The 26818-nt window shown below is 46.3% G+C and overlaps 1 protein-coding gene across 1 annotated transcript in view; it reads left to right on the top strand.

Moving 5' to 3' along the window:
- Nucleotides 1-26818, top strand: part of lrrc7 (leucine rich repeat containing 7) — a 480097-nt gene that overhangs the window by 102298 nt on the left and 350981 nt on the right. Inside the window, exon 5 of the mRNA XM_070886128.1 lies at nucleotides 12549-12605. Within this exon, the coding sequence (XP_070742229.1) occupies nucleotides 12549-12605 (57 nt within the window). The remainder of the gene's footprint in view (nucleotides 1-12548; nucleotides 12606-26818) is intronic.

Here is a 26818-nt window from a genome sequence, read left to right as displayed (position 1 = left end):
GATAGTGTCATGCGGGTGCGCATCACACAGCTTGGAGACATGAAGCATAGAAACATAGAAAATAGGTGCAGGAGTAGGCCAAAGGAAAAATGTAATGATTCAATCAAGTCATTGGGCCTGAAATTCCGGCCTCCCTGGGTCCATACAAAGTGTGTATGGGCCCGGGAAGGCGTCAAAAAAGCCAGCTTTTCCAATGTGTCAAGTTCTGGCTTCACAGATCGCATGCATCTCGGCAGCAAGGACATTCGCATGGGAAACATTGCGGTGTTTGTCCATCTCTTGCCTTGTGAATGTCCTTAAAACTCTTACTCCTGGTAAAAACAGGCTCATAGCCGATTTTACCAGCGTAAGAGTTTTAAAACATATAAAAAACATATAAAATAACATTTAAAAACGCATTTTTATGTTAAAAACCCTGCCCACTAAGGTAAGTTTATTTTAAACTATAAATTTAAAAAATCAGAAAAATATTTTTTTCAACACATTTATTAACTTTCATTTCAATTAATTTTAATTATGTGAGGTGTGTTTTTTAAATTTTATGTTGTGTTTAATGTGTTTGTTTTTTTTTCTCATTAATAGCAATGGCCCTGAAATCCCGGCCTCCCCGGGTCCATACGGAGTGTGCACAGACCCGGGAAGGCATCGCAAAAGCCGTTTTTTGGCACGCAATACGCATGCGCCAAAAAACGGCTTTTCCGATCTGACACGTTTTAGCTCGATAGATCTTCTGCATCTCGGCAGCCAGGACAGTCGCATGGGCAAGATTGCGGTATTTGCCCATCTCTTGCCCAGCGAATGTCCTTAAAAGGTTTGCGCATGGCCTACATTTACCAGTGTGAGAGTTTTAAAATATACAAAAAAACATATAAAAATAAAATTTTAAAAGCACATTTTTAATGTTTAAAAACCCTGCCCACTAAAGTAAGTTTATTTTAAACCATAATTTAAAAACTTGTTTAAAAATCGGAAAAATATTTTTTTTTCTAAGACATTTATTAACTTTAATTTAAATTCAAGTAAAATATGTATTGTATTTTTTAATTTTTTATTGGTGTTTTGGTGTTGGGGGGGTGGGAGGGTTCTCAAGCATAATAATGAAAACTCCTACTTACAGAGTTCCCATTATTATGAATGAGAAAATACTTTACCTGGATTGGCTGCCCAGTGCCACGTGACTCCATTCCAGCTCTACGTTCATCCAGATGTGCACGCACTCCGATGTGCAGAGGAGGCCTCAGTTCTGGGATCTCTGGTAGGCACAGCAGCAAAAGGTAAGTGCGCATCTTTTCTCTAGAATTGAGCCGAATGCCCGTGGGAAGAAGGAATTTGGATTTCAGGGCCAATGAGAAATCGTAGATATGGAGTTCTCATTGCTATTAATGAGAATACTGTACCTGATTGGTTGTGCCGTCACATGTGACTGTATCTTCTGCGTTCAAACCTCGAGGACAGGAGTGTGCTTCGAAGCGCAGGAAGAGAAGGCCTCCCCACTGCAAACGCAGGCGCCTCCGGGACCACCAGGTAATTTCATCAAGATTCTCGGGTTGGAGGTGTTCTTCCGAAAGAAACCACTGACCGGAATTTCAAGCCCATCATCGGAGAAACTTCTGCGTTTCACGTACGCAATCCCACACCCTCTTCTCGCCCCCACCCCAACACCCCCCTCCTCGACCCCTGACCCTCACAGCTCAGAACCCATCTTTGCATTAATATCGGGGCAATGAGTCTCTGCTGATTTTTCTCTCTATAGCATCTAGGAAATGAGCATTCTCCAGGCATTATAGATAGGACTTTTGGGCATGTAATCTGGTTACTAAATGTAATGATAGACAAGATTACAGATGTGGCTTTTAGATACTCTAGGCCTGAATTTGCTGTCAGCGGAGAAGCTAAAGAGTATGCCGCCGACATCGCAAGTAAATCCACACCTACCTCATGTGATTCCCCCTTGCGAGAACTTCCTTTAAATTTTAGGCAGGTCCATGATCTGCTGGGCTAGCTAAAACCCTTCCCTTCTCTCTTTTTTCTCTCACCATCCCCTCTTTTTCTTTCTTGTCCTCCTTTTCAATACTTTTTTTTAAAGGTAGTAACTATTTATACTGCACTTTTTTTGAGATACATGCATGTGTCCAGCCCCGCCCTACCATTCCCAGACTGCACTTTTTTGACAGACATATGACAAGCCCCGCCCCTATCAAGCTCCGCCCCCCAGCCCCGGATCATTCCTTCCGTGTGGTGCCAAGAAGCAGGACCTGAGGCCCGAGACTCCGCTGAGGCCCCAACTCTCTTCACCCGCTGATTTCCCGAGGACTCGCTAGACCCCGACTTCCCCTCCCACCCCCTGCCCCGGTCTCTCTTCCCCACCCCGGTCTCTCTTTCCCCCCCACCCCATTTCTCTTTTCCCCACCCCGGTCTCTCTTCCCCGCCCCTCCTGGTCTCTTGCCGCCTCCACCCCCCCCTCCCCCCCGTCTCTCTTCCACCCCCCGATCTCTCTTTCTCCCCCCCCCGACTCTCTTTCCCCCTCCGACTCTCTTCCCCATCCCCCCAACTCTCTTCTCCCCCCCCCCCCCCCACCGATTCTCTTCCCCCCTGCCCCCACCCCGGTCTCTCTTCCCCCGCCCGGACTCTCCTCTCCCGCCCCCCCCGGTCTCTCTCCCCTCCCCCCCCCCCGATCTCTCTCCCCTCCCCCCCCCGATCTCTCTCCCCCCCCCTCCAATCCGGTCTCTCTTCTCCACCCCCGCACCCCCAATCTCTCTTCCCCCACCCCCGGTCAGTCTCTCTTCCCACCCCCCACCGACTCTCTTCTCCCGACTCTCTTTCCTCCCCCCGACTCTCTTCCATCCCCGACTCTCTTCCTCCCCGAATCTCTTCCACCCCCGACTCTCTTCCAACCCTCCCTCACCAACTCTCTCCCCCGCCCTGCTCCAACCCTGACTCCAGTTGGGAGGCAGAGAGCGGCGGCTGTGGGGCAGAGAGGGCCCGTGGGTGGCCAAGAGTGGTGGCAGCGAGCAGAGAAGCGGCGGGGGGCCGAGAGAGACTGGGGGAGAGCAAGAGAGAGACTGGAGGGAGAGAGAGAGAGGCTGGGGGGAGAGAGACAGAGAAAGAGGCTGGGGGGAGGGAGAGAGAGAGAGAGAGAGAGAGAGAGAGAGGTTGCGGGAGGAGAAAGAGGCTGGGGGTAGAGAGAGAGAGAGAGAGGCTGGGGGAGAGAGAGAGAGAGAGGCTGGGGGAGAGAGAGAGAGAGAGGCTGGGTGAAGAGAGAGAGAGGCTGGGAGGGGTGAGAGAGAGAGAGAGACTGAGACTGGGGGGAGAGAGAGAGAGAGGGGCGGGGGGGAGAGCGAGAGAGAGAGGCTGGGGGGGGAGAAAGAGAGAGAGAGACACTGAGATTGGGGGGAGAAAGAGAGAGAGAGGTTGGGGGGAAAGAGAGAGGCTGGGGGAGAGAGAGGCTGTGGGGGGAGAGACTGAGGGGGAGAGAAAAAGAGATAGGGGGAGAGAGAGAGATTGGGGGGAGAGAGAGAGGATGGGGGAGGGAGAGAGAGAGGCGGGGGAGAGGGAGAGAGAGAGAGAGAGTGAGACTGGGGGGTTGGAACAGAGAGAGAGTGAGACTGGGGAGGGGAGAGAGAGAGAGTGAGACTGGGGGAGCAAGAGAGAGAAAGAGACTGGGGGAGAGAGAGGCTGAGGGAGAGAGACATGGGTGGGGGAGGTAGAGACATGAGTGGGGGGGAGATCAGAGGGAACTCGGGGAAGGTGGATCATGTTCTTCCAACCCCCTACAAGGGTTATCATTGGAGCGGATGATATCCAGAAGTCACGACACTGTCACAATTCACTTCATACCCAATAAACTTGTTAACAATCCATACAAAATGTCTGCCCCATCGATGGTGGAGTCGGGGGGGAAAGGATGCACTTGTGCTGGGGTAAGGCACTTCGGCTGGGGGAGGGATGTACTTGGACTGGGGTAAGGCACTTCGGCTGGGGGAGGCATGCAATTGGACTGGGGTAAGGCACTTTGGCTGGGGGGAGGGATGTACTTGGACTGGGGTAAGGCACTTCGGCTGGGGGAGTGATGTACTTGGACTGGGGCAAGGCACTTCGGCTGGGGGAGGCATGCACTTGGACTGGGGTAAGGCACTTTGGCTGGGGGGAGAGGATGTACTTGGACTGGGGTAAGGCACTTCGGCTGGGGGAGGGATGTACTTGGACTGGGGTAAGACACTTCGGCTGGCCCTTGCTGACTTCTGGGGAGCTCTGTCCTCTGTCGCTTCAGGAAGTCAAAGTGGATCGAGTTTCAATTTGCAAAGTCAGTGAGAACTTGAGATGGGCGGTTCCAGTTTTACATTTCTGTGAAACTTCAGGGCGTGGCTTATCCTCCAAGGGGACCAACCATGGACAATGGAGCATGGTGGCCATTTTTGCAGTACAAATAAGCACGTCCTTTGTTAAAAGGCAACGAAGTTGAAGTAGTTGCGCATGCACAGTTCGTGTTTTTTTGATTGTTCGCATTTGATTCTTAGAAAATTAGCTATTCAATAAGCTATTCATTCGGGACTTGCCAGCTTTAATGCCGCCTGTAGCTGGTGTGTCTGTGCCTGGCTTTAAATAACAGCTGACTCTGATGGCAGAAATAAACCAAAACCATGTCATTCATTCATTTGATATATACCGTGGCTGGAATAATCATTGCCACAACCTAGCACTGTGTTGCGCTGACATTTATTGGTGTTTCATACAGCAACGCATTCTGCAACAAAGATTTGTACATGCACTGAATAAACAGCTTTATCTTTGAACTGCATTAATCATCGTGCTTCACTCTTGAACTAGAATAGGAAACGAGTTCATGTTCTGGCTGGGAGTAAATGATTGACTCGACAAATATCTCAGTCAATTTCCTCCGTAATTACACTAAACATACCATCTGGTAACACGTTTGGGACATCTAAAATTAAAAATGCTTCCATTTTCATGATTTAAATTAAAACAAAAATGGCAATCTACAATGATTGTTCTAAATTGGTATTTGCTGATTGTAAACCATTTTCATGCAGGAGACACAACCTAACAGGACTATATACTCGAGTGGCCAAATGGCCTATTCCTGCTCCTATTCCTTATGTCCTTATGTCCTATACAAAGTATATAATCCCTTACGCTGACTTAAATATTGAAAGCGTAATTACTTCGGAGTAGGTGGACAATTAGCCCAACTTTTCGCCAGCACGTTGACTTCTATCAGGAGGTGAAAGACTCAGCGAAGCCTATGTGTATTCGTAACTTGGCGGATCGCAAATTCGGAATTTAGAAATCCAGAACTTGCGGTCAGTTTCAAAGGCAGTAGCTGCAGAAAAAATTCAAATGCACAAGGCTAAATTGAAATATTATGGATGGTCTAGTCCATGCTGCAGGGAAAAAAGCAGCCTTTAGAAGAAACAGACAGCTTAAACACCTGATGGAATTGGACATGATCTGCAGCAGAGAGGACACACAAATTCTGTTCTAAGTGTTATAAGTCAAAGAATTCTTGATTTCTTTTTTTTCCACTGTTCCTGTAAAACAAAGTCTTAAAATTATTAGTTTTCCTGGAATACCCAGCTAAAGGTTTTATTTGCTTGCTGATATGAAGCATCATGGTATATTGTGGCTATTGAAATATGCTACAAGGAGCATCTTCCTAAATGAAAGAAGCTGATTTCCATTGCGTTCTATAATGACAGCTAAGGAGCAACAGCTTGCATGGCCTCAGGCTGTGTCCAGCCACCTCACACAACACAACATTACTCACTCCTCCTGCATCAAGCATCAGTCCAAGAATATCTGCTCCAAGGGAAGATGTAGCATTGGAATTAGAGCATAGGGACACTGGGTGAAGAACACAGCACAAATAAGCGGGAACAAGTGTAGGTGCAGCAGAGAAGCAGAAAGAAGTTAGCTAGAGAGCTAGCTCCAGGCTACCTTCAGATGCTCCGGGATTGGTGCCATCCAGGATATGCTAGATTCAGAGCACCATCAATGCATAGAGTTTTTTAAGAGTATGTAAAGAACCTTGCAAATTATTATAAGTATAGAGGAGCCAACATCTGTGCAGTGAAGTTTGACCGCTTTACAGAACTGCAGTGGAGCACTCTAGAGGAGCCGCTTTTAACTGAGATCCGAAGCTGAGCTGTGTGCACTTCAGGAACAGCATAAGTGATCCTAGAGAGATCATGGACTCCAATATCCTTGATTTGTTTCTGTCTGATTTCACCATGCTGGGGAATCAACGAGAGCGCACAGCACAGGTTATGGGCCCTGACAACATCCCAGCGATCCTGCTGAAAACTTGTGCTCCAGAACTGGCCGCGCTTCTAGCCAAGCTGTTCCAATACAACTACAACACTGGCATCTACCCGACGATGTCGAAAATTGCCCAGGTGTACCGTCCACAAAAAGCAGAACAAATCCAATCCGACCAATTACCACCCCATCAGTCTACTCCTAATCATCAACAAAGTGATGAAAGGTATCGACAGTGCTATCAAGAGATACTTACCAATAACCTGCTCACCAATACCCAGTTTAGGTGCCACCAGAACCACTTGGCTACAGATCTGATTACAGCCTTGATCTAAACATGGACAAAAGAGCTGAATTCCAGAGGTGAGGTGAGAGTGACTGCTCTTGAACAAATGTGGCATCAAGGAGCCCTAGTAAAATTGAAGTCCATGGAAATTAGGGGAAAAACTCTCCAATGGTTGGAGTCATACTAGTTGTGGTTGTTAGAAGCCAATCATCTCAACCCCAGGATATCGCTGCAGGAGTTCATCAGGGCAGTGTCCTAAGCCCAACTACCTTCAGCTGCCTCATCAATCAACTTCCTTCCATCATAAGGTCAGAGGTGGAAATGTTGGCTGATGATTGCACAGTTTCATTCACAACTCCTCAGATAATGAAACAGTCCATGCCCGCTTGCAGCAAGACTTGGATGACATTCAGATTAAGTGACAAGTAACATTCGTGCCACACAAGTGTCAACAAGCAAGCGTCTAACCACCGCCCCTTGACATTCAACAGCATTACCATTGCCGAATCCCCCACCATCAACATCCTGGGAGTCATTATTGACCAGAAACTTAACTGGACCAGCCAGATAAATATTGTGGCTACAAGAGAAGGTCAGAGGCTGGGTATTCTGTGGCGAGCATCTCACATCCTGACTCTCCAAAGCCTTTCCACCATCTATAAGGCACAAGTCAGGAGTGTAATGGAGTGTGATGGGATACTCTCCACTTACCTGGATAAGTGCAGCTCCAACAACACTCAAGAAGCGCGACACCATCCAGGACAAAGCAGCCCGCTAGATTGGCACCCCAGCCACCACCTTAAACATTAACTCCCTGCACCACCGGTCCACCGTGATTGCAGTGAGTACCATCTACAAGATGCACTGCAGCAACTCGATAAGGCTTCTTCGACAACACCTCCCAAACCCACGACCTCTACCACCTAGAAGGACAAGCGCAGCAGGCGCATGGGAACACCATCACCTCAAGGGTCCCCTCCAAGTCACACACCATTCCGACTTGGAAATATATCGATGTTCCTTCATCTTCGCTGGGTCAAAATTCTGGAATTTCCTCCCTAACAGTACTGTGGAAGTACCTTCACCATGGACTACAGCTGTTCAAGAAGGCAGTTCACCACCACCTTCTCCAGAGCAATTAAGGAGGGGAATAAATGCTGGCCTTGCCAGTAACACCCACATCCCATGAACAAATTAAAAAATAGGAAGGACCCTGATGCAGGGCTTCAGTGAACTCACAGCAGCTCTGTTATTTGCTTACATGCAGATGGCCGTATTTGCTGAGAGGTTGTCTAGCATCAGGAATATGGATGAGGTGACTGTCTCTCAAGATGACTCAAGCGATCAGGTGATGGTGCCTGGAGTTGAGAGACACCTTCTTACCCAGGGAACCAGTCACCTCCCTTTTTCTCACTGAGTTAGCACCTAGAAAGAGCACCACAATAATCAGTAAAAGAGCCTTATGACTAATGGGAAACACCAGCACTATATAACAGATGCTAAATAATCAGCGCACAGAACTTGTGCGCCAGAAGGGAGAGAGGCCCGAGGACTCTCCTAAATTCACCCTCAAGCCTCATTTGAATAATCTGGCAAGCTGCGAGCGCTAATCAGGCGCCTCGACGCAGCTCGCTCTTCGAATTTCATCTAGCTTGTACACACGTAAATCCAGGGAAGGGAAGAGGGAAAGTGCGAGCCAGCTGTAGCCCTCAGTAATAAAGTGGAGGCAGGAGGAGCGGTAGCTGCTAGTTTCTTCTGTGGCCTTCAGCGGTCGCACTAAGGACCACTGGTTAGGCCATCGCAGAGCCTACTGGAAAAGGATCACCTGAAAAAAAGCCCTGACAAATTTAGCAGCGGCTCAAACACACGTGCAAATCAGGCGCAGGCCATCTCTCTGCTAAAAATATCATATTTGCGTCCATTCTGCACCTGTAAAATTGTCATGATGATGTTGCATTTAGGCCCCACTGACGCCGCATAAAAAATGTAATTAATGTAAATACATTTCGGGAATCTGGACTTGAATTTTGTGCTGGGATTACATTTGTCCTGTTCCACATTTCTGCTTCAGGATATGTCCATGCATGGTGTTAGCCTTGGCTCAATCAGAGCATTTTCCCCTCTGGTAGAAAGTTGTGGGTTCAAATCCAATCCAGAGACTTTAGAAAATAATGAGCACTTGATGCTTCAGTGAAGTGCTGAGGAAGTGCTGCATTGTTGGTGCATTTTGATGAATGGTTGAACTGAAACCCTGGCTACTTTCTCAGGTGGACATAAAAGATGGTCGCGCTTATTTGCACTACAAAATGCTCTGATTGGCTCTCCATGATCACATGACCTGATTGCTGATTGGTCCCCTTGGAGGATAAGACACACCCAGCAGTTTCTCTGGAATGTATAATTAGAACCACCCAGCCCAAGTTCTCAGTAACTTTGCAAAGTGTAATTTGAACCATTCTGACTGCTGATTCCAGACAGGATAGAGCTCCCCCATCCCAACCCAAGTTCCCGTCCCCCACCTGAAGTTCATGCCCGCCCCCCGCGCCGCAGCCAAGTTCCTGCCCCATCCCAGCCCAGGTTCCTGATTCCCCAGCCCAAGTTCCTAAACTTACCATCCCCCACCCCTTCATGCCGGCCGGCACCACACAAAGATGGGGCATTGGGTGTGGGTCACAGATTGTTCACAAGTTTATTGGGTATGAAGTGAATAGTGAAGAATGAGCTTTCTGACAAATCAGGTGTGGGTGTAAAGGGGGTGGGGTTGGAAGAATGTTATCCATCTTCCCTGAATTCCCTCTCTCCCCTCCAATCCCCTCTCCCCCCTCCCGCATCCCCTCCCTCTCTCTCCTGATCTATCTCTCTCTCCCCTAGTCTCTCTCTCCCCCTCCCCAGGCTCTCTCTCCCTCCCCCAGTCTCTATCTCCCACCCCCAGTCTCTCTCTCCCCTAATCTCTCTCTCTCTCTCTCCCCCAGTCTCGCTCTCTCCCCAAGTCTCTCTCTCTCCCAGTTTCTCTCTCCCTCCCCAGTCTCTTTACCCTCCTCCCCAGTCTTTCTCCTTTCTCTCTCCCCCCAGTCTCTCTCTCTTCCCCCCCCCCCCCGTCTATCTCTCAACAACTTCCACCCCCCCAGTCTCTCTCTCTCTCCCTCCCCTCCCAGTCTCTCTCTCTTTCTCCCCAAGTCTCCATCCTCCCCCGCCCCCCCCCCCCGCAGCTTTCTTTCCTCCCCCTCCCCCAGTTTCTTTCTTTCTAGTACCCCCGATGTTTTCTCTCCCTCAGAAGGTCGCGAAAATGTGTGTGTAGTTAATCACAGCGATATTCTAGACAAAGGTCCTGAAGATAATCCATAGCTAGACACACGCGGTATAGGTCCACGCGGCACAGCTCCAGCTCACGCAACATGCCCAACTTCCAGTATCGGGTTCAAGGTGTCTGCGCATGCGTAGGTGCGGGGCGGAGTCCAGGGCACGCAGGTGCAGAAGGACACACAAAAAACTAGTGCAAATAATCACTAATAAAAGATTCCATGGCACTATTCAAAGAAGAAATGGGGAGTTCTCCCAGCAACATTTATCCCTCAACCAACAGATTATCTGATCATTTATCTCATTACTGTTTGTGGGACCTTGATATGTGTAAATTGGCTGCTACATTTCCTTACAACAGTGACTACACATCAAAACTACTTAGTTGATTGTGAAGCACTTTGGGACATCCTGAGGCCATGAAAGGCATTATATAAATGCAAGTTCTTTCTTTCATGGTGGGTGAAGTATAGTATAGGGTCATGATGTAATTGAGCTTGATGTTACAGTTCATTAGGAACATAATACAGGAATGCTTGTGCTGGAGGGGCCTCCAAGTTTTAAGATAATTAGAGATTGAATCTCCAAGTGGGGTTTCTGCTAATTATCTGCTGTGATTTCGGCAGATGCTTCCTAATGTAAATTCAATCTTTGATTCTGTACCAATGGTTGTTGGATATTGGGCACTACTCCCATTTCTAATTATTCCCAAAAGATAATAGAAAGCATGACTGGATTTGCTGGCCATTTTGATTAGTACTCATGTAAGTCATCTGGACTGTGTCTTCCCTTAACCTATCAATGATTACCTCATTTTAAATTTCTATTTATTTTAGTACTTTCTCCAGCTTCCCTCCACAAATTCAACTTCTGTGCTGGGGAGATTTCCCATAATCTCCTCCGTGAACACAGAAAAGGATTAATTTCGTACTCTGCTATCACTTGATATAATTTCACTTTTGGATTTTTTTTAATGTCCTCACTTTTATGCCTATTTGCTGCAAATATGATTATATGCTTGGCATTTCTAATAGTCTCTTTTTATCTAACCTTATTTTCTATTTTTGTGCTCTTGACCAGTTTCTTTGCCTTGTTCTTATATTTGTCTGGGTCCACTGTGCTACCTGTAATTTTACACTTTACGAATCATTTTTTTTCTTCTTTCTTGGATTATTTCCACCATTGTCCGCAAAAGACTTTCCCTTCTCCTATCTTTCTTCCCTAGTGGTACATGCCTGTTCTATAAAAGAAAGAATTTGCATTGATATAGCACCTTTCACAACCTCAGGACATCCCAAACACTTTACAGTCAATGAAGTACTGTTGAAGTCTAGTCACTATCGTAATGTGCTATGCGTATAGTATTTTTCAACATGATCCACTTTTATTCTATACTTTTCCCTTCCACTTGCTGGATTTTTGGCACCCACGCATGTTAACGTACGATTTTTTTTGTGTACGCTTGCGCCAGAAAAAAAAATCGGGACTTTCACCAAAGAAGTATTTGAATTTGGCGCAGCGCTTCCAAAGTTAGTCTGGGGTGGGGGGGAGCTTCAAGTCTGCGCTAAAAACTCTCTGGGCATGCGTGAAAAGCTGAAGTTGCCAGGACAACCAGAGACGCTGAAGCCCGCTCCCCCAAAAGGACTGCTACCCCACCGCTGCCGAAAGGGCCACAAAGGACCTCTCCCCCGGCTGGACCCGCGGCCACCGCACCCCCTGGCTGGATCTGCTGCCACCGTTCCCCCCTGCCCCCCTCAGCTGGACCCGCTGCAATCCCGGACTGAAAGGACTGCTCCCCACCGGCTGGACCCACTGCAATCCCCAGCCGAATGGCCCTCCCGCTCCCAAACTTCAACTCGCAGGGGAGCGGGACTGAGCGGGGGGCCATTCGGCCCGGCATTGCAGCAGGTCCAGTAGGTGGGGAGCAGTCCTTTCGGCCCGGGAATCTTCTTCCCTTGCTCCAAAAGGAGTTCCCTATGAAAAAAAAGGTACAATATCGTGTATTCTTATTGACTCGCTCCTGTCTTCTTGTGCCCCACGCTGATTCCTTAAGTTAACGTATGTTTTTTTTTGCCGGGCTTTTGTCGTGGACAGCCAAAATTGATTAAGTCCAAAAAAACGGCGCCCGCTCCCGTTTTGATTCGTGTCTTTTATTTAAATTATTGACATTTTTAAACTGGCGCACCTGGTCAGCGCCAACGTCCAAACATTGCCGAAAGTTGGAAAGTGAGTATTTCACGCCAAAAAACGGCACACAATCATGGTGAAAATAGGGGCCATAAAGTTGAATATTTCTACTGTACACTATATAAATCTAAGTTGTTGTTATACTCAATCAAAAGCCTTACCTTAAATTCCACTACAGTATGATAACTGTTACAAAAGTATTCTTTGACTCTGACCTGCTCTACCATCTTTTGGTTGCTACTTAATATCATGTGTAATATGTGCCCTGTTCACGTGGGTTCCCTGATCAACTGCTTAATGTAACAATCCAGTATTGTATCCAAGACTAGGTCAGCTCAGTGAAGCAAGAGTCGACGCCGCATCTGAAGAACTGTCCCAGCACCATTGCACCTAGACTACATTATCAGCCACAGGAAATGTTGAAATAATCGTAATATGATAATGTTCTAATGTTTCTCAGAAGTACATTTTGAAGATTTTGTTTTTGTATTTTTTTTAGACTTACCAAGCTACGCATTCTGGAGCTGAGAGAAAATCACCTGAAAACCCTACCAAAGTAAGTTAATACTTACACAAGATTTAACAAGTGACTGCCAGTGATTTTAGTTGAATCTGGAATACTGAAATAATCAGATCTGTACCATGACAGTGATCTCTGAAATTCACTGAATACCCCCAGTTAAAAACTACAGGACTTGAGGAACATGGGTCAGGTACTGAAAAGTTTTGGATACTGCTGGAAACAAGTAGCCAGACTAAAACTTTTTTGCGCAGTGTTCCCTCTGCTCTGCTTTCCTCTCATAAAGTTGTCAGTGCATGCTGGACTATGATTCCACAGATCCTGACTGCCCACTGGTATCTTACCGAAATGGCTATTCTTTGTGTGTGAGCCTAGACAGTGTGTGTCAGTAGACAGGTAAACCATGTCAGCATGACAATATAACCTTAACCTGTCCTTAGCCAATGTACCTCAAGCGAGTGCATATACACACACAAGCATGTCTACATCCCTGATTGATTTTTTAATCCCAACCCAGGGATATTGAGGCCAGGTGTACTGCTGTCCCCGTTGAGCCAATATAGCTAAGTATGACCAGGTACTTAACCTGTAACCTTTTTGATCTGTATAATACAGTACATAATCAGGCAGTAATTGTATCCCCATAGCTATTGGTAAAGTTTAAACTTCAATTTTATTTCTTCAAATATTGGCAAATGTCAGCATTTTCATGGTATAGCTGAATCATATAAGGCTAAGTTTCAGCCAACTGAAAGAATCTTCTTGTAAATATTGTTTAATAATTTATGATGGGTGATTTAAGAATTTACACTCCTGGTGCAGAACTTTGCACACTAGGATTGCATAACAAGAATTTCAGAGCATTCATTTTAGTGGATACATTTCTTTTGTGGTGTGCTGATAGAGGTACCAAATTCCCCATATGCACACCTGGTGCACTGTGTGAGACCATGAATTCATGAAATCTGCCCAATGGTACTCAACTTCTTCATCCGGTTTAGGAACAATCTGACCTTTCTCAGTGATCTTCACTGAGAAGGAACAGATCATTTCTAAACCAGAAAAAGAAGCTGTTTAGAAGGAAAATGTCTTATGTAAAAAGTCTTCTGTAAGATCCCATATGGCAGGCTGGTCATAAAAGTAAAAGTCCATGGGATCCAGGGCAAAGTGGCAAGTTGGGTCTAAAATTGTCTCAGAGGCAGGAAGCAAAGGGTAATGGTTGATGGGGGTTTTTGCGACTGGAAGGATGTTTCCAGTGGGGTTATGCAGGGCTCAGTACTAGGTCCCTTGCTTTTTGTGATATACATCAATGATCTAGACTTTAATATAGGGGGTATGATTAAGAATTTTGCAGATGATACTAAAATCGGCTGTGTGGTTGATAATGAAGAAGAAAACTGCGGACTGCAGGAAGATATCAATCAACTGGTCAGGTGGGCAGACCAGTAGAAAATGGAATTTAATCCAGAGAAGTGTGAGGTAAGGCATTTGGGGAGGGCTAACAAGGAAAGGGAATACACATTAAATGGTCGGATACTGAGAAGTATAGAGGAACAAAGGGACCTTAGAGTGCATGTGAACAGATCCCTGAAAGTAGCAGGCCAGGTAAATAATGTGGTTAAGAAGGAATACAGAATACTTGCATTTATTAACCGAGGCATAGAATACAAGAGCAGGGGGGTTATGCTTGAACTGTATAAAATACTGGTTAGCCACAGCTGGAGTTCTAGTCACCGCATTACAGCATTACGTGATTGCACTGGAGAGGGGACAGAGGAGATTTATGAGGTTGCTCCCGGAAGTGGAGAATCTAAGCAATGAGGATAGATTAGATAGGCTGGATTTGTTTTCATTGGAACAGATAGAAACATTGAAACAAAGAAAATAGGTGCAGGAGTAGGCCATTCGGCCCTTCGAGCCTGCACCATCATTCAATATGATCATGGCTGATCATTCACCTCAGTACCCCTTTCCCGCTTTCTCTCCATACCTCTTGATCCCTTTAGCCGTAAGGGCCACATCTAACTCCCTCTTGAATATATCCAATGAACTGGCATCAACAACTCTCTGCGGCAGGGAATTCCACAGGTTAACAACTCTCTGAGTGAAGAAGTTTCTCCTCATCTCAGTCCTAAATGGCCTACCCCTTATTCTAAGACTGGTTCTGGACTTCCCCAACATCGGGAACATTCTTCCCGCATCTAACCTGTCCCGTCCCATCAGAATCTTATACGTTTCTATGAGATCCCCTCTCATCCTTCTAAACTCCAGTGTATAAAGGCCCAGTTGATCCAGTCTCTCCTCATATGTCTGTCCAGCCTTCCCTGGAATCAGTCTGGTGAACCTTCGCTGCACTCCCTCAATAGCTAGAACGTCCTTCCTCAGATTAGGAGACCAAAACTGAACACACTATTCCAGGTGAGGCCTCACCAAGGCCCTGTACAACTGCAGTAAGACCTCCCTGCTCCTATACTCAAATCCCCTAGCTATGAAGGCCAACATGCCATTTGCCTTCTTCACCGCCTGCTGTACCTGCATGCCAACTTTCAATGACTGATGAACTATGACACCCAGGTCTAGTTGCACCTCCCCTTTTCCTAATCTGCTGCCATTCAGATAATATTCTGCCTTCGTGTTTTTGCCACCAAAGTGGATAACTTCACATTTATCCACATTATACTGCATCTGTCATGTATTTGCCCACTCTCCTAACCTGTCCAAATCAACCTGCAGCCTCTAAGCATTCTCCTCACAGCTCACACCGCCACCCAGTTTAGTGTCATCTGCATACTTGGAGGTATTACCCTCAATTCCGTCATCCAAATCATTAATGTATATTGTGAAAAGCTGAGGTCCCAGCCCTGTGGTACTCCACTAGTTACTGTCCCCCATTCCGAAAAGGACCCGTTTATCCCGACTTTCTGCTTCCTGCCTGCCAACCAATTCTCTATCCACGCCAGTACATTACCCCCAATACCATGTGCCTTGATCTTGTACACCAATCTCTTATATGGTACCTTGTCAAAGGCCTTTTGAAAGTCCAAATACACCACATCCACCGGTTCTCCCTTGTCCACTCTACTAGTTACATCCTCAAAAAATTCCAGAAGATTGGTCAAGCATGATTTCCCTTTCATAAATCCATGCTGACTTGGACCGATCCTGTCACCGCTTTCCAAATGCGCTGCTATTTCATCCTTAACAATAGCTTTCAACATTTTCCCCACTACTGATGTCAGGCTAACCGGTCTATAATTACCCGTTTTCTCTCTCCCTCTTTTAAAGAGTGGTGTTACATTAGCTACCCTCCAGTCCATAGGAACTGATCCAGAGTCGATAGACTGTTGGAAAATGATTACCAATGCATCCACTATTTCTAGGGCCACCTCCTTAAGTACTCTGGGATGCAGACAATCAGACCCTGGGGATTTATCGGCCTTCAATCCCATCAATTTCCCCAACACAATTTCCCGCCTAATAAGGATATCCTTCAGTTCCTCCTTCTCACTAGACCCTCGGTCCCCTAGTACATCTGGAAGGTCATTTGTGTCTTCCTTCGTGAAGACAGAACCAAAGTATTTGTTCAATTGGTCTGCCATTTCTTTGTTCCCCATTATTAATTCACCTGAGTCCGACTGCAAGGGACCTACGTTTGTTTTCACCAATCTTTTTCTCTTCACATATCTATAGAAGCTTTTGCAGTCAGTTTTTATGTTCCCGGCAAGCTTCCTCTCATACTCTATTTTCCCCCTCCTAATTAAACCCTTTGTCCTCCTCTGCTGAATTCTAAATTTCTCCCAGTCCTCAGGTTTGCTACTTTTTCTGGCTAATTTATATGCCTCTTCCTTGGATCTAACACTATCCTTAATTTCCCTTGTTAGCCACGGTTGAGCCATCTTCCCTGTTTTATTTTTACTCCAGACAGGGATGTATAACTGTTGAAGTTCATCCATGTGATCTATAAATGTTTGCCATTGCCTATCCACCGTTAACCCTTTAAATATCATTTGCCAGTCTATTCTAGCCAATTCACGCCTCATGCCATCGAAGTTAGCTTTCCTTACGTTTAGGACCCTAGTTTCTGAATTAACTGTATTACTCTCAATCTTAATAAAGAATTCTACCATATTATGGTCACTCTTCCCCAAGGGACCTCGCACAACAAGATTGCTAATTAGTCCCTTCTCATTACACATCACCCAGTCTAGGATGGCCAGCTCTCTTGTCGGTTCCTCCACATATTGGTCAAGAAAACCATCCCTAATACACTCCAGGAAATCTTGCTCTACCGCATTGCTACCAGTTTGGTTAACCCAATCTATATGTAAATTAAAGCCGCCCATGATAATTGCTGTACCTTTATTACACACATCCCTTATTTCTTGTTTTATGCTTTCCCCAACCTCACTACTACTGTTTGGTGGCCTGTACACAACTTCCACCAGCGTTTTCTGCCCTTTGGTAGTCCGCAGCTCCACCCATACTGATTCCACATTATCCAAGCCAATGTCCTTCCTTACTATTGCATTAATTTCTTCTTTGACCAGCAACACCACCCCGCCTCCTTTTCCTCTCTGTCTATCCTTCCTAAATGCTGAATACCCCTGGATGTTGCGTTCCCAGCTGTGGTCACCCTGGAGCCATGTCTCTGTGATGCCAATTACATCGTATCCATTAACTGCTATCTGCACAGTTAATTCGGCCACCTTATTTCGAATACTCCTCGTGTTGAAGCACATAGCCTTCAGGCTTGTTTTTTTAATACACCTTGCCCCTTTAGAATTTTGCTGTAATGTGGCCCTTTTCGCTTTTTGCCTTGGGAATCTCTGCCCTCCACTTTTACTATTCTCCTTTCTATGTTTTGACTCTGTCTCTCTTTTATTTCCCTCTGCCTCCCTGCATAGGTTCCCGTCCCCCTGCCATATTAGTTAACTCCTCCCCAACAGCACTAGCAAACACTCCCCCTAGGACATTGGTTCCGGTTCCGGTTCCAATGCCCCAGGAATTTGAATCGCTCCCTTCTGCACCACTCCTCAAGCCACGTATTCATCTGAGCTATCCTGCGATTCCTACTCTGACTAGCACGTGGCACTGGTTGCAATCCTGAGATTACTACTTTTGAGGTCCTACTTTTTAATTTAGCTCCTAGCTCCCAAAATTCGTCTCGTAGGACCTCACCCGCTCTGAGACATCCTTGACCCTTGCACCAGGGAGGCAACATACCATCCTGGAATCTCGGTTGCGGCCGCAGAAACGCCTATCTATTCCCCTTACAATCGAATCCCCTATCACTATAGCTCTGCCACTCTTTTTCCTGCCCTCCTGTGCAGCAGAGCCAACCACGGTGCCATGTACTTGGCTTCTGCTGCCCTCCCCTGATGAGTCATCCCCCTCAGCAGGGGACCCCTGCACTACCTTCCTTACACTGCTCTTCCTGCTGGTCACCCATTTACTATCTGGCTGTGTACCCTTTACCTGCGGTGTGACCAACTCGCTAAACATGCTATTCGCGTCATTCTCAGCATCGTGGATGCTCCAGAATGAATCCACCTGCAGCTCCAGTGCCGCAATGCGGTCCGTCAGGAGCTGCAGGCGGATGTACTTCACGCATATGTAGTCGGCAGAGACACCGGAAGCGTCCCTGACTTCCCACATAGTACAGGAGGAGCATAACACGTGTCCAAGGGGAGATGTTATTGAGGTGTATAAAATTATGAGGGGCCTATATATAGTGGATAGAAAGGGCCTATTTCCTTTAGCAGAGGGGTCAACAACCAGGGGGCATAAATTAAAAGTAATTGGCAGAAGGTTTAGAGAGGATTTGAGGGGAAATTTCTTAACATAGAGGGTTGTGGGGGTCTGGAACTCACTGCCGGAACTGGTGATAGAGGCAGTAACCCTCACCACATTTTAAAAATACTTGGATGTGCACCTGAAGTGCCGTAACCTGCAGGGTTACGGACCTAGAACTGGAAAGTGGGATTAGGTTGGATAGCCTCTTGTTGGCCAGCATGGACACGATGACCTGAAATGGCCTCCTTCCATGCTGTAAACTTCTATGATTCTATGAAGAACTAAAAGTTCATGGCATTAGATTAAACTTTTATTAATTTGACAGTAACTTCTCAACACTCTCAACACTTCTTCCCCAGAATCAATGGCAGGAGCTGGTATAATATGGTTTTATAGTTGGCTTCTTATTTACTACAGAAGTCTCAGACTCTTGCTACTACTTCTGTGAGACTTCTTTATTAACTAAGTAACAGACTATTAAAATGTGTTACACCAGTATCACCATTTCTGTTATCGATTCTCATGACAATTTCTGGCATTTCAGGAATTAAGGCATTTGCTGCATTTCGAAGTGTTCAATATCCATGACTCAGGTGCTGTAATTTTGGCTTGGACAAGGAGAGATGTAAACTGTTGCTAATTATAAAGCATCACTGAGAAACTTTGGAGACGGCAGTATTACCTTCAATATAATCTATGCCATTAATGACAGTAAATTAAAAGCACTGCAATTACAGATTTGTATACTTATATCCTCAGAGGACTTCTTGAAGGTAACGTTTTAAAAGTTCATTGTGTTGTGCTATTAATAGCATGGTATGGCTTACATTATGAATTATGGATAGGACTCATAATGTGTTGAGATAGATTTTCTTTCCAAACTTTGGTAGCTAATCAAGCTTCCTACACATGAAAAAAATGGTGTCAGCATACAGTATTGCACTGGCAGCAGTTGTACCAAGAGGACATGCTGGAACACAGAATGGCTGCGAAAAGTCTCAGATGGCATCAGAAATATATTGCCTATAGCCACCAATATGATATCAATTACACCTACAGACCCAGGTGCACATACCTGGCAATTATGCTAACTGCTTCAAGAAAAACTGCAAACAACCTTCATCATTGATACAGCACTGCCATTGGCCATGCAGGTAGTCATGGTTTCCAGTTTTTATGCCAGTATCACATTTGAAGCTGACACAGGGGAACATCTGCAACATCAGACTGTTTGTTGGAAATATATGTGTCAAAGAGATTACAGAGGCATTTATTCAGGAGAGCCAAAGATGTTGTCACTATTGTGTTCCTAACACAGATGAGGCTGCACACAGGGAGGTTAAAGTAACAGTGACCTCAGTCTTTAATAAGACACTCCAGAGTGAGGAATAGGCTTTAGGGGTTGGCTTACATACAGTGCTCCCAAGGGATGCTGGGATCCCTTGGGACTTCAGGGGATGAGCTCCCTGGTGGCGGAACATGGGAGTGCATGCTTTACAGATGCACAACATCACTCCTCCCCTCCCCCCCCCCCGCCAAAGTAAAAGTGAAAACTATTTACAATGTGAGGCGTTCGGGAGCCTTTCTTTCCCTGGTGGACTGCCTCGGTACAAATGTCTATTCTGGTGTGTTGGCGTGTTGTTGGCCCTGCAGGGCTGCTAGGTGAATCTGGCCTTGCTGGGCTGTTGGGCGTGATGGGTTCGATTTCCTGGTCCGGCGTGGTGTCGTTGATCCTTTGGGTGTGTGTTGTGGGCTCGGAAAAGGTGGTGTCTGCTGTGGGTTGTTTAGGGCAGTCTGTGAACTGCAGCCTCGTTTGGTCCAGGTGCTTTCTGCAAATTTGTCCATTGTCTAGTTTGACTACAAACACCCTATTCCCTTCTTTAGCTATCACCGTGCCCGCGATCCACTTGGGACCATGTCCATAGTTTAGCGCATACACAGGGTCATTCAGATCAATTTCCCGTGGCGCGACCATCGTTTATATTTTGTTACTGCCGCCTGCTCTCTACCTGATCTTGCATGTTGGGGTGAACCAGCGAGAGTCTGGTTTTAAGTGTCCTTTTCATGAGTAGCTCAGCCGGGGGCACCCCTGTGAGCGAGTGGGGTCTCGTGTGGTAGCTGAGCAGTACTCGGGACAGACGGGTTTGGAGTGAGCCTTCTGTGACTCGTTTAAGGCTCTGTTTGATAGTTTGTACTGCCCGCTCTGCCTGCCCATTGGAGGCTGGTTTAAACGGGGCCGAGGTGACATGTTTGATCCCATTGCAGGTCATGACTTCTTTAAATTCGGCATTGGTGAAACATGGCCCGTTGTCACTAACCAGTATGTCAGGCAGGCTGTGGGTGGCAAACATGGCCCTCAGGCTTTCAATGGTGGCGGTGGCGGTGCTTCCTGACATTATTTCACATTCAATCCATTTTGAAAAAGCATCCACCACCACCAAGAACATTTTACTGAGAAACGGGCCCGCATAGTCGACATGGATCCTTGACCATGGTCTGGAGGGCCAGGACCACAAACTTAGTGGTGCCTCTCTGGATGCGTTGCTCAACTGAGCACATACGCTGCATTGCCGTACACAGGACTCTAAGTCAGAGTCGATACCGGAACACCACATGTGGGATCTGGCTACCGCTTTCATCAATACTATACCCGGGTGTGTGCTATGGAGATCCGAGATGAACGTCTCCCTGCCCTTTTTGGGTAGCACTACGTGGTTACCCCACAACAGGCAGTCTGCCTGAATGGACAGCTCGTCCTTTCGCCGCTGGAACGGCTTGATTGGCTCTTGCATTTCAATGGGGATGCTGACCCAGCTCCCATGCAGTACACAGTTTTTTACTAGGGACAGCAGAGGATCTTGGCTGGTCCAAGTCCTAATCTGGCGGGCTGTGACAGGTGATTTATCATTTTCAAGCGCTACCATGACCATCAACAAGTCTGCGGGCTGCGCCATTTCCACCCTCGTGATGGGCAATGGTAGCCGACTGAGAGCATCCGCACAGTTCTCAGTGCCTGGCCTGTGGCGGATGGTATAGTTATACGCTGATAGCGCGAGTGCCAACCTTTGTATGCGGACTGAGGCATTAGTATTTATACACTTGTTTTCAGCGAACAGGGATACGAGGGGCTTGTGATCGGTTTCCAGCTCAAAGTTGAGGCCAAACAGGTACTAATGCATTTTCTTTACTCCGAACACACACGCTAATGCCTCTTTCTCAATCATGCTGTCGGCCCTCTCGACCTTAGACAAGCTCCTGGAAGTATAGGCGACAGGTTGCAACTTCCCCGCAACGTTAGTTTGTTGTAATAGACGCCTGACTCCATACGACAATGCGTCACATGCTAGCACAAGTCTTTTACACGGGTTATACAATACAAGCAGCTTGTTAGAGCATAAAATGTTTCTGGCTTTCTCAAAAGCAATTACTTGTTTTTTTCCACATACCCAGTTCTCACCCTTGCGCAATAACACATGTAGGGGTTCTAAAAGGGTGCTTAACCCCAGTAGGAAGTTACCAAAATAGTTGAGGAGTCCCAGGAACGACCGCAGCTCCGTGACGTTCTGTGGCTTGGGCGCGTTCCTGATAGCCTCTGTCTTGGCGGCTGTGGGCCGAATGCCGTCCGCTGCGATCTTTCTCCCCAAAAACTCCACTTTTGTTGCCATGAAGACGCATTTCGACCTCTTCAGCCGCAGCCCTACACAATCCAGTCGCTGAAGGGCCTCCTCCAGGTTTTGTAGGTGCTCGGCGGTGTCCCGACCCATGACCAACATATCGTCCTGAAAGACCACCGTGTGTGGTAACGACTTGAGTAGGCTCTCCATGTTTCTCTGGCAGATCGCTGCAGCCGACCAAATTCCAAACGGGCATCCGTTGTAGATGAACAGTCCCTTGTGCATGTTGATGCAGGTGAGGCCCTTCGAAGACTCCTCCAGCTCCTGCGTCATGTAGGCCGAAGTTAGGTCGAGCTTCGTGAACGTCTTGCCTCCTACCAGCATCGCAAGTAGGTCGTCTGCCTTGGGTAGCAGGTATTGGTCCTGTAGTGAGAAACGATTAATAGTTACTTTATAATCGCCACAAATCCTGACCGTGCCATCACTTTTGAGTACTGGAACAATCGGGTTGGCCCACTCGCTGAATTCCACTGGGGAGATGATGCCCTCCTGTTGCAATCTGTCCAGCTCGATATCCACTCTCTCCCTCATCATGTGAGGTACCGCTCGCGCCTTGTGGTGAATGGGTCGTGTCTCTGGGACCAAGTGGATCCGCACCTTTGCCCCAGAAAAGTTTCCAATGCCTGGCTCAAAAATGGAAGGAAATTTGTTAAGAACCTGGGTACATGAGGCCTCATCGATATGTGATAGCGCTCGGATGTCATCCCAGTTCCAACGGATTTTCCCAGCCAGCTCCTTCCAAGCAGTGTGGGGCCATCGCCCGGGACAATCCAGAGTTGCAGTTTGTGCACCGTGCCCTCGTAGGTGACCTTGACCATGGCGCTGCCCAGGACAGTGATAAGCTCTTTGGTGTACATTCTCAGTTTCATGTGGATGGGGCTCAGGGCTGGTCTGAATGCCTTGTTGCACCACAGTCTCTCAAACATCTTTTTACTCATGATGGATTGGCTAGCGCCAACGTCCAGTTCCATGGCTACGGGTAAGCCATTCAATTTTACGTTTAGCATTATAGGTGGACATTTCATCAAAAATGTGTGCACCCCGTGTACTTCAGCATCTGCCTCCTCTCTCTGAGGCTTGAAATTGCTTTGATCCACCATGGACCAATCCTCCTCTGCCACGTGGTGGTTAGCAGGTTTTGCAGAGCTTGCAGCTCGTTTGCAAGCTCATTGAAGGTGCCTCATTGTTCCACAGCTCTTGCAAACATCCCCTTTGAAGTGGCATGAATAGGCTGAATGGAAGTCTCCACAACGCCAACAAAGTGTGAATTGCCTTGCATTCATCCTTTGTTGGGGACTCTGAGTCATCTGGGTCACCTGAGGCCTGCTGGCAATTGCAGACTCGTGGGTTCTGCCCTGTTACATTTCTGATCGCAAACACAGTTCCAGTTAATTCATGATCATTGCTAGTACTTGTGTGCTGAGAGATTTGTTTGGTGTTATCACTGGTGGACATAAACGCCTGTGCTATCGCAATGGCCTTACTGAGGGTTGGTGTCTCTGCAGTCAAAAGTTTTCGTAGGATGGTCTCGTGGCCAATGCCCAGTACAAAAAAGTCTCTGAGCATTTGTTCCAGGTAGCCATCAAACTCACATTGTCCTGCAAGTCGCCTTAGCTCGGCGACATAGCTCACCACTTCCTGGCCTTCAGATCGCTGGCACGTGTAGAACCAATACCTCGCCATCAGCACGCTCTCCTTCGGGTTACGATGCTCCCAAACCAGTGTACACAGCTCCTCATATGACTTATCTGTGGGTTTCACCGAAGCCAGAAGATTCTTCATGAGGCTGTAGGTCGGTGCCCCGCAGACTGTGAGGAGGACCGCTCTCCTTTTTGCAGTGCTTCCTTCTCCATCCAGCTCATTGGCTACAAAGTACTGGTCTAGCCGTTCGACATAGGCTTCCCAGTCCTCACCCTCCGAGAACTTCTCCAGGATGCCCACAGTTTGCTGCGTTGGATTCGTATTCTCATCGCCAGTTATTGTGTTCCCAACACAGATGAGGCTGCACACAGGGAGGTTAAAGTAACAGTGACCTCAGTCCTTAATAAGACACTCCAGAGTGAGGAACAGGCCTTAGGAGCTGGCTTATATACAGTGCCTCCAAGGGATGCTGGGATCCCTTGGGACTTCAGGGGATGAGCTCCCTGGTGGCGGAACATGAGAGTGCATGCTTTACAGATACACAACAGTCACATTTGCGACTAGCCAACTGCAGCAAACTTAGAGGGCAGCAGAACTCTGCTAAACTGCTGTTTTTTCCAGGGTCCAGAGAACCATTTGGTTCCTGGACAAATTGCTGTTTCTGAAATGAATCTGGAGGGTTTTAAAAAATCTCAGTGGTATATGATCAGCAGTGCGGAATCATGTAGGTCAGTGCTTGCTTCTTTGGATCTTTCATTTTAAAACACTCACCCATGTCCTGCATATTTGAAGGGGAATGAAGAGTAGAAGGCTGGCTGCAGAAAGATCAAAGCTACCCAATGCAGCCTTCGCTCATAATACCTGCACACTAAACATGGATATAAGCAAGCTGGTGCAACAAAGCTCATGCTACAACCAGAATTATGATCAGACATACTATTGAAATCTTGAAACAGTGCTTCACAGTGCATTATCAGTTAATCAATCAGCTGTAGTCTCACAGTGCAAACCCTTCCCAGGGTTTCTAGTATAATTGTCGTCTGCTGCATGCTCCAGAACTTGGCCCTGAAAAGAGGCTTCAACATGCACCTTAACAACTAGTGTGAAAATGCCATGACACAGTAAGAGGGTGAATGCCAACAATGCTATGCACCAAGAAAGAATGATGTGCCCAACACTAATACCCGCCAATGAGTGCCACAGATACACTATTTCTTAAAGGGTCAAACCATGTCTAAGAAGTAATGATGTTCAAGCCACCTCATCCTACATTTTTTACACTCAGTTCTTCAACAATAGCAAATAAATATGTGTGAATGTTGGTAGTTTAAGTTCACATGGCATTTCTCCATGGTTGGGGAATGGCGCATTGCACAGTGGGTTGAAAAAGCATGAAAATTGCTTTTAAAAGGGAGCAAAATAAACAGAAATGTAATTAAAATATTAACTTTGGTTTCAGATATGTAAAAAGTACAGAATATCAAACTTTTATCGAAATTTTCTCACTTGCTCAATCCAACAACAAATTGAGTTATTTCTGCTTAAACTCAGAAATTGATCTGCTTGAATGTCGTTCGTACCTTCATGGCTTAATGGATAAATGCACAGCTCAGTATGGTACTGAGTCATACAGACCAGGAAGCAGTTAGTTGATCTCAGCCTGGGTGGAGTGGTAAAAGTACACCCAGGCAAGGGAGAAGAATTATCAGCCCAAATTCCCACTATTGATTGCTATCAAATGACCTCAATCAACTCTCCCTGTTTAGGATCACATATGAAGAACAGCTACTTGAACAATGTACCAGAAAGATAATTGCACTCTCCTTAGTAATAAGAAGGAACTTAAGGCAAAAATATTTTACACTACATGTAATTGAATTGCAGAATAAGTTGCCAAGAAAGGTAATTTGAGGAAATAGTATAGATAGATAGTGTTCTGGAAAGAGAAAAGATCACAAGATACAGTGAGGTTAGGTAGATGGGGTTGAGACCTGTCAAAAAAGAACAGACCTACCCTGTTCCTGAAAATGTTTATTTATGTTTGAACTGTTGAACCTTTACACTTTATTGCATTGAAAATGATCCCGTTGCCTTGCTGCTGATAACTTCCTCCCAATAGAGTGTGTGACCTACGTTTCCATGCATCAGATGATTTAAGGGCATTATGAGAGGATCCTACATATCCATGATTTGCTGTTTGTCTTTTTGTACTATAGAAACAGTATCCATAGCAACCAGCTGAGTTGCAGCGCCAGATGTTAGGTGAATAGTTGGGTGAAATTGTTTCTAATTTTATCTTATCTGTAACATTCAACAGTAGCTAATAAACTCAGCTTGATTACAATTAGTTCCTTTTGAGCGAGGTAGAATTTTCCAACAAAAGCATGCTCTTAGCCAAAATTATTGTTTCAAAAACTGAACTTTCTTTTGCCTCTTGTTAATTGATATCAAATTATATTACTGCCTCTCTAAAATGAAAAAAACTTTTTATAAATTAAAAAAATACACTCCTTAAACCATTTTAGCTATTGTTGAACCACCCTGCTGGATGCAAACTCTTGACTTATTTTCACCATTAACGTGGCTTAACCTGCAAATGAACGGAAAGGTGGATCCTTTTGCAATGCAACAGACTCCTGCTCTTGCTTGCACTAATCTTAAATTTCCAGACTATTTGTCTGACATCCAGTTCTGGACGAGCAGAAATGTTCTCCAGTTGAATATTGGGAAGACCGAAGCCATTGTTTTCGGTCCGCACCACAAACTCAGTTCCCTAGCCACCGACTCCATCCCTCTCCCCAGCTTCTGTCTGAGGCTGAAAAAGCACTGTTCGCAACCATGGTGTCATATTTGACCCTGAAATGACCTTTCGACCACATATCCGCAGTATTACTAAAATCGCCTATTTCCACCACCATAACATTGCCCATCACCGCTCTTGCTTCAGCTCATCCACTGCTGAAACCCTCATCCATGCCTCGAGACTTGAATATTCCAATGCACTCCTGGCTGGCCTCCCACATTCTATCCTACGTAAATTTGAGGTGATGCAAAACTCAGCTGCCCATGTCCTAACTCGCACCAAGTCCTGATCCCCATCACCCCTGTGCTAACTGACCTACATTAGTTCCCGGTTAAGCA

Source organism: Pristiophorus japonicus, chromosome 8 (assembly GCF_044704955.1).
Source record: "Pristiophorus japonicus isolate sPriJap1 chromosome 8, sPriJap1.hap1, whole genome shotgun sequence".
In the NCBI taxonomy this organism is placed as follows: Eukaryota; Metazoa; Chordata; class Chondrichthyes; family Pristiophoridae; genus Pristiophorus; species Pristiophorus japonicus.
The sequence above is the reverse complement of the archived record's forward strand: the minus strand, read 5'-3'. Positions and strand labels throughout refer to the sequence as shown.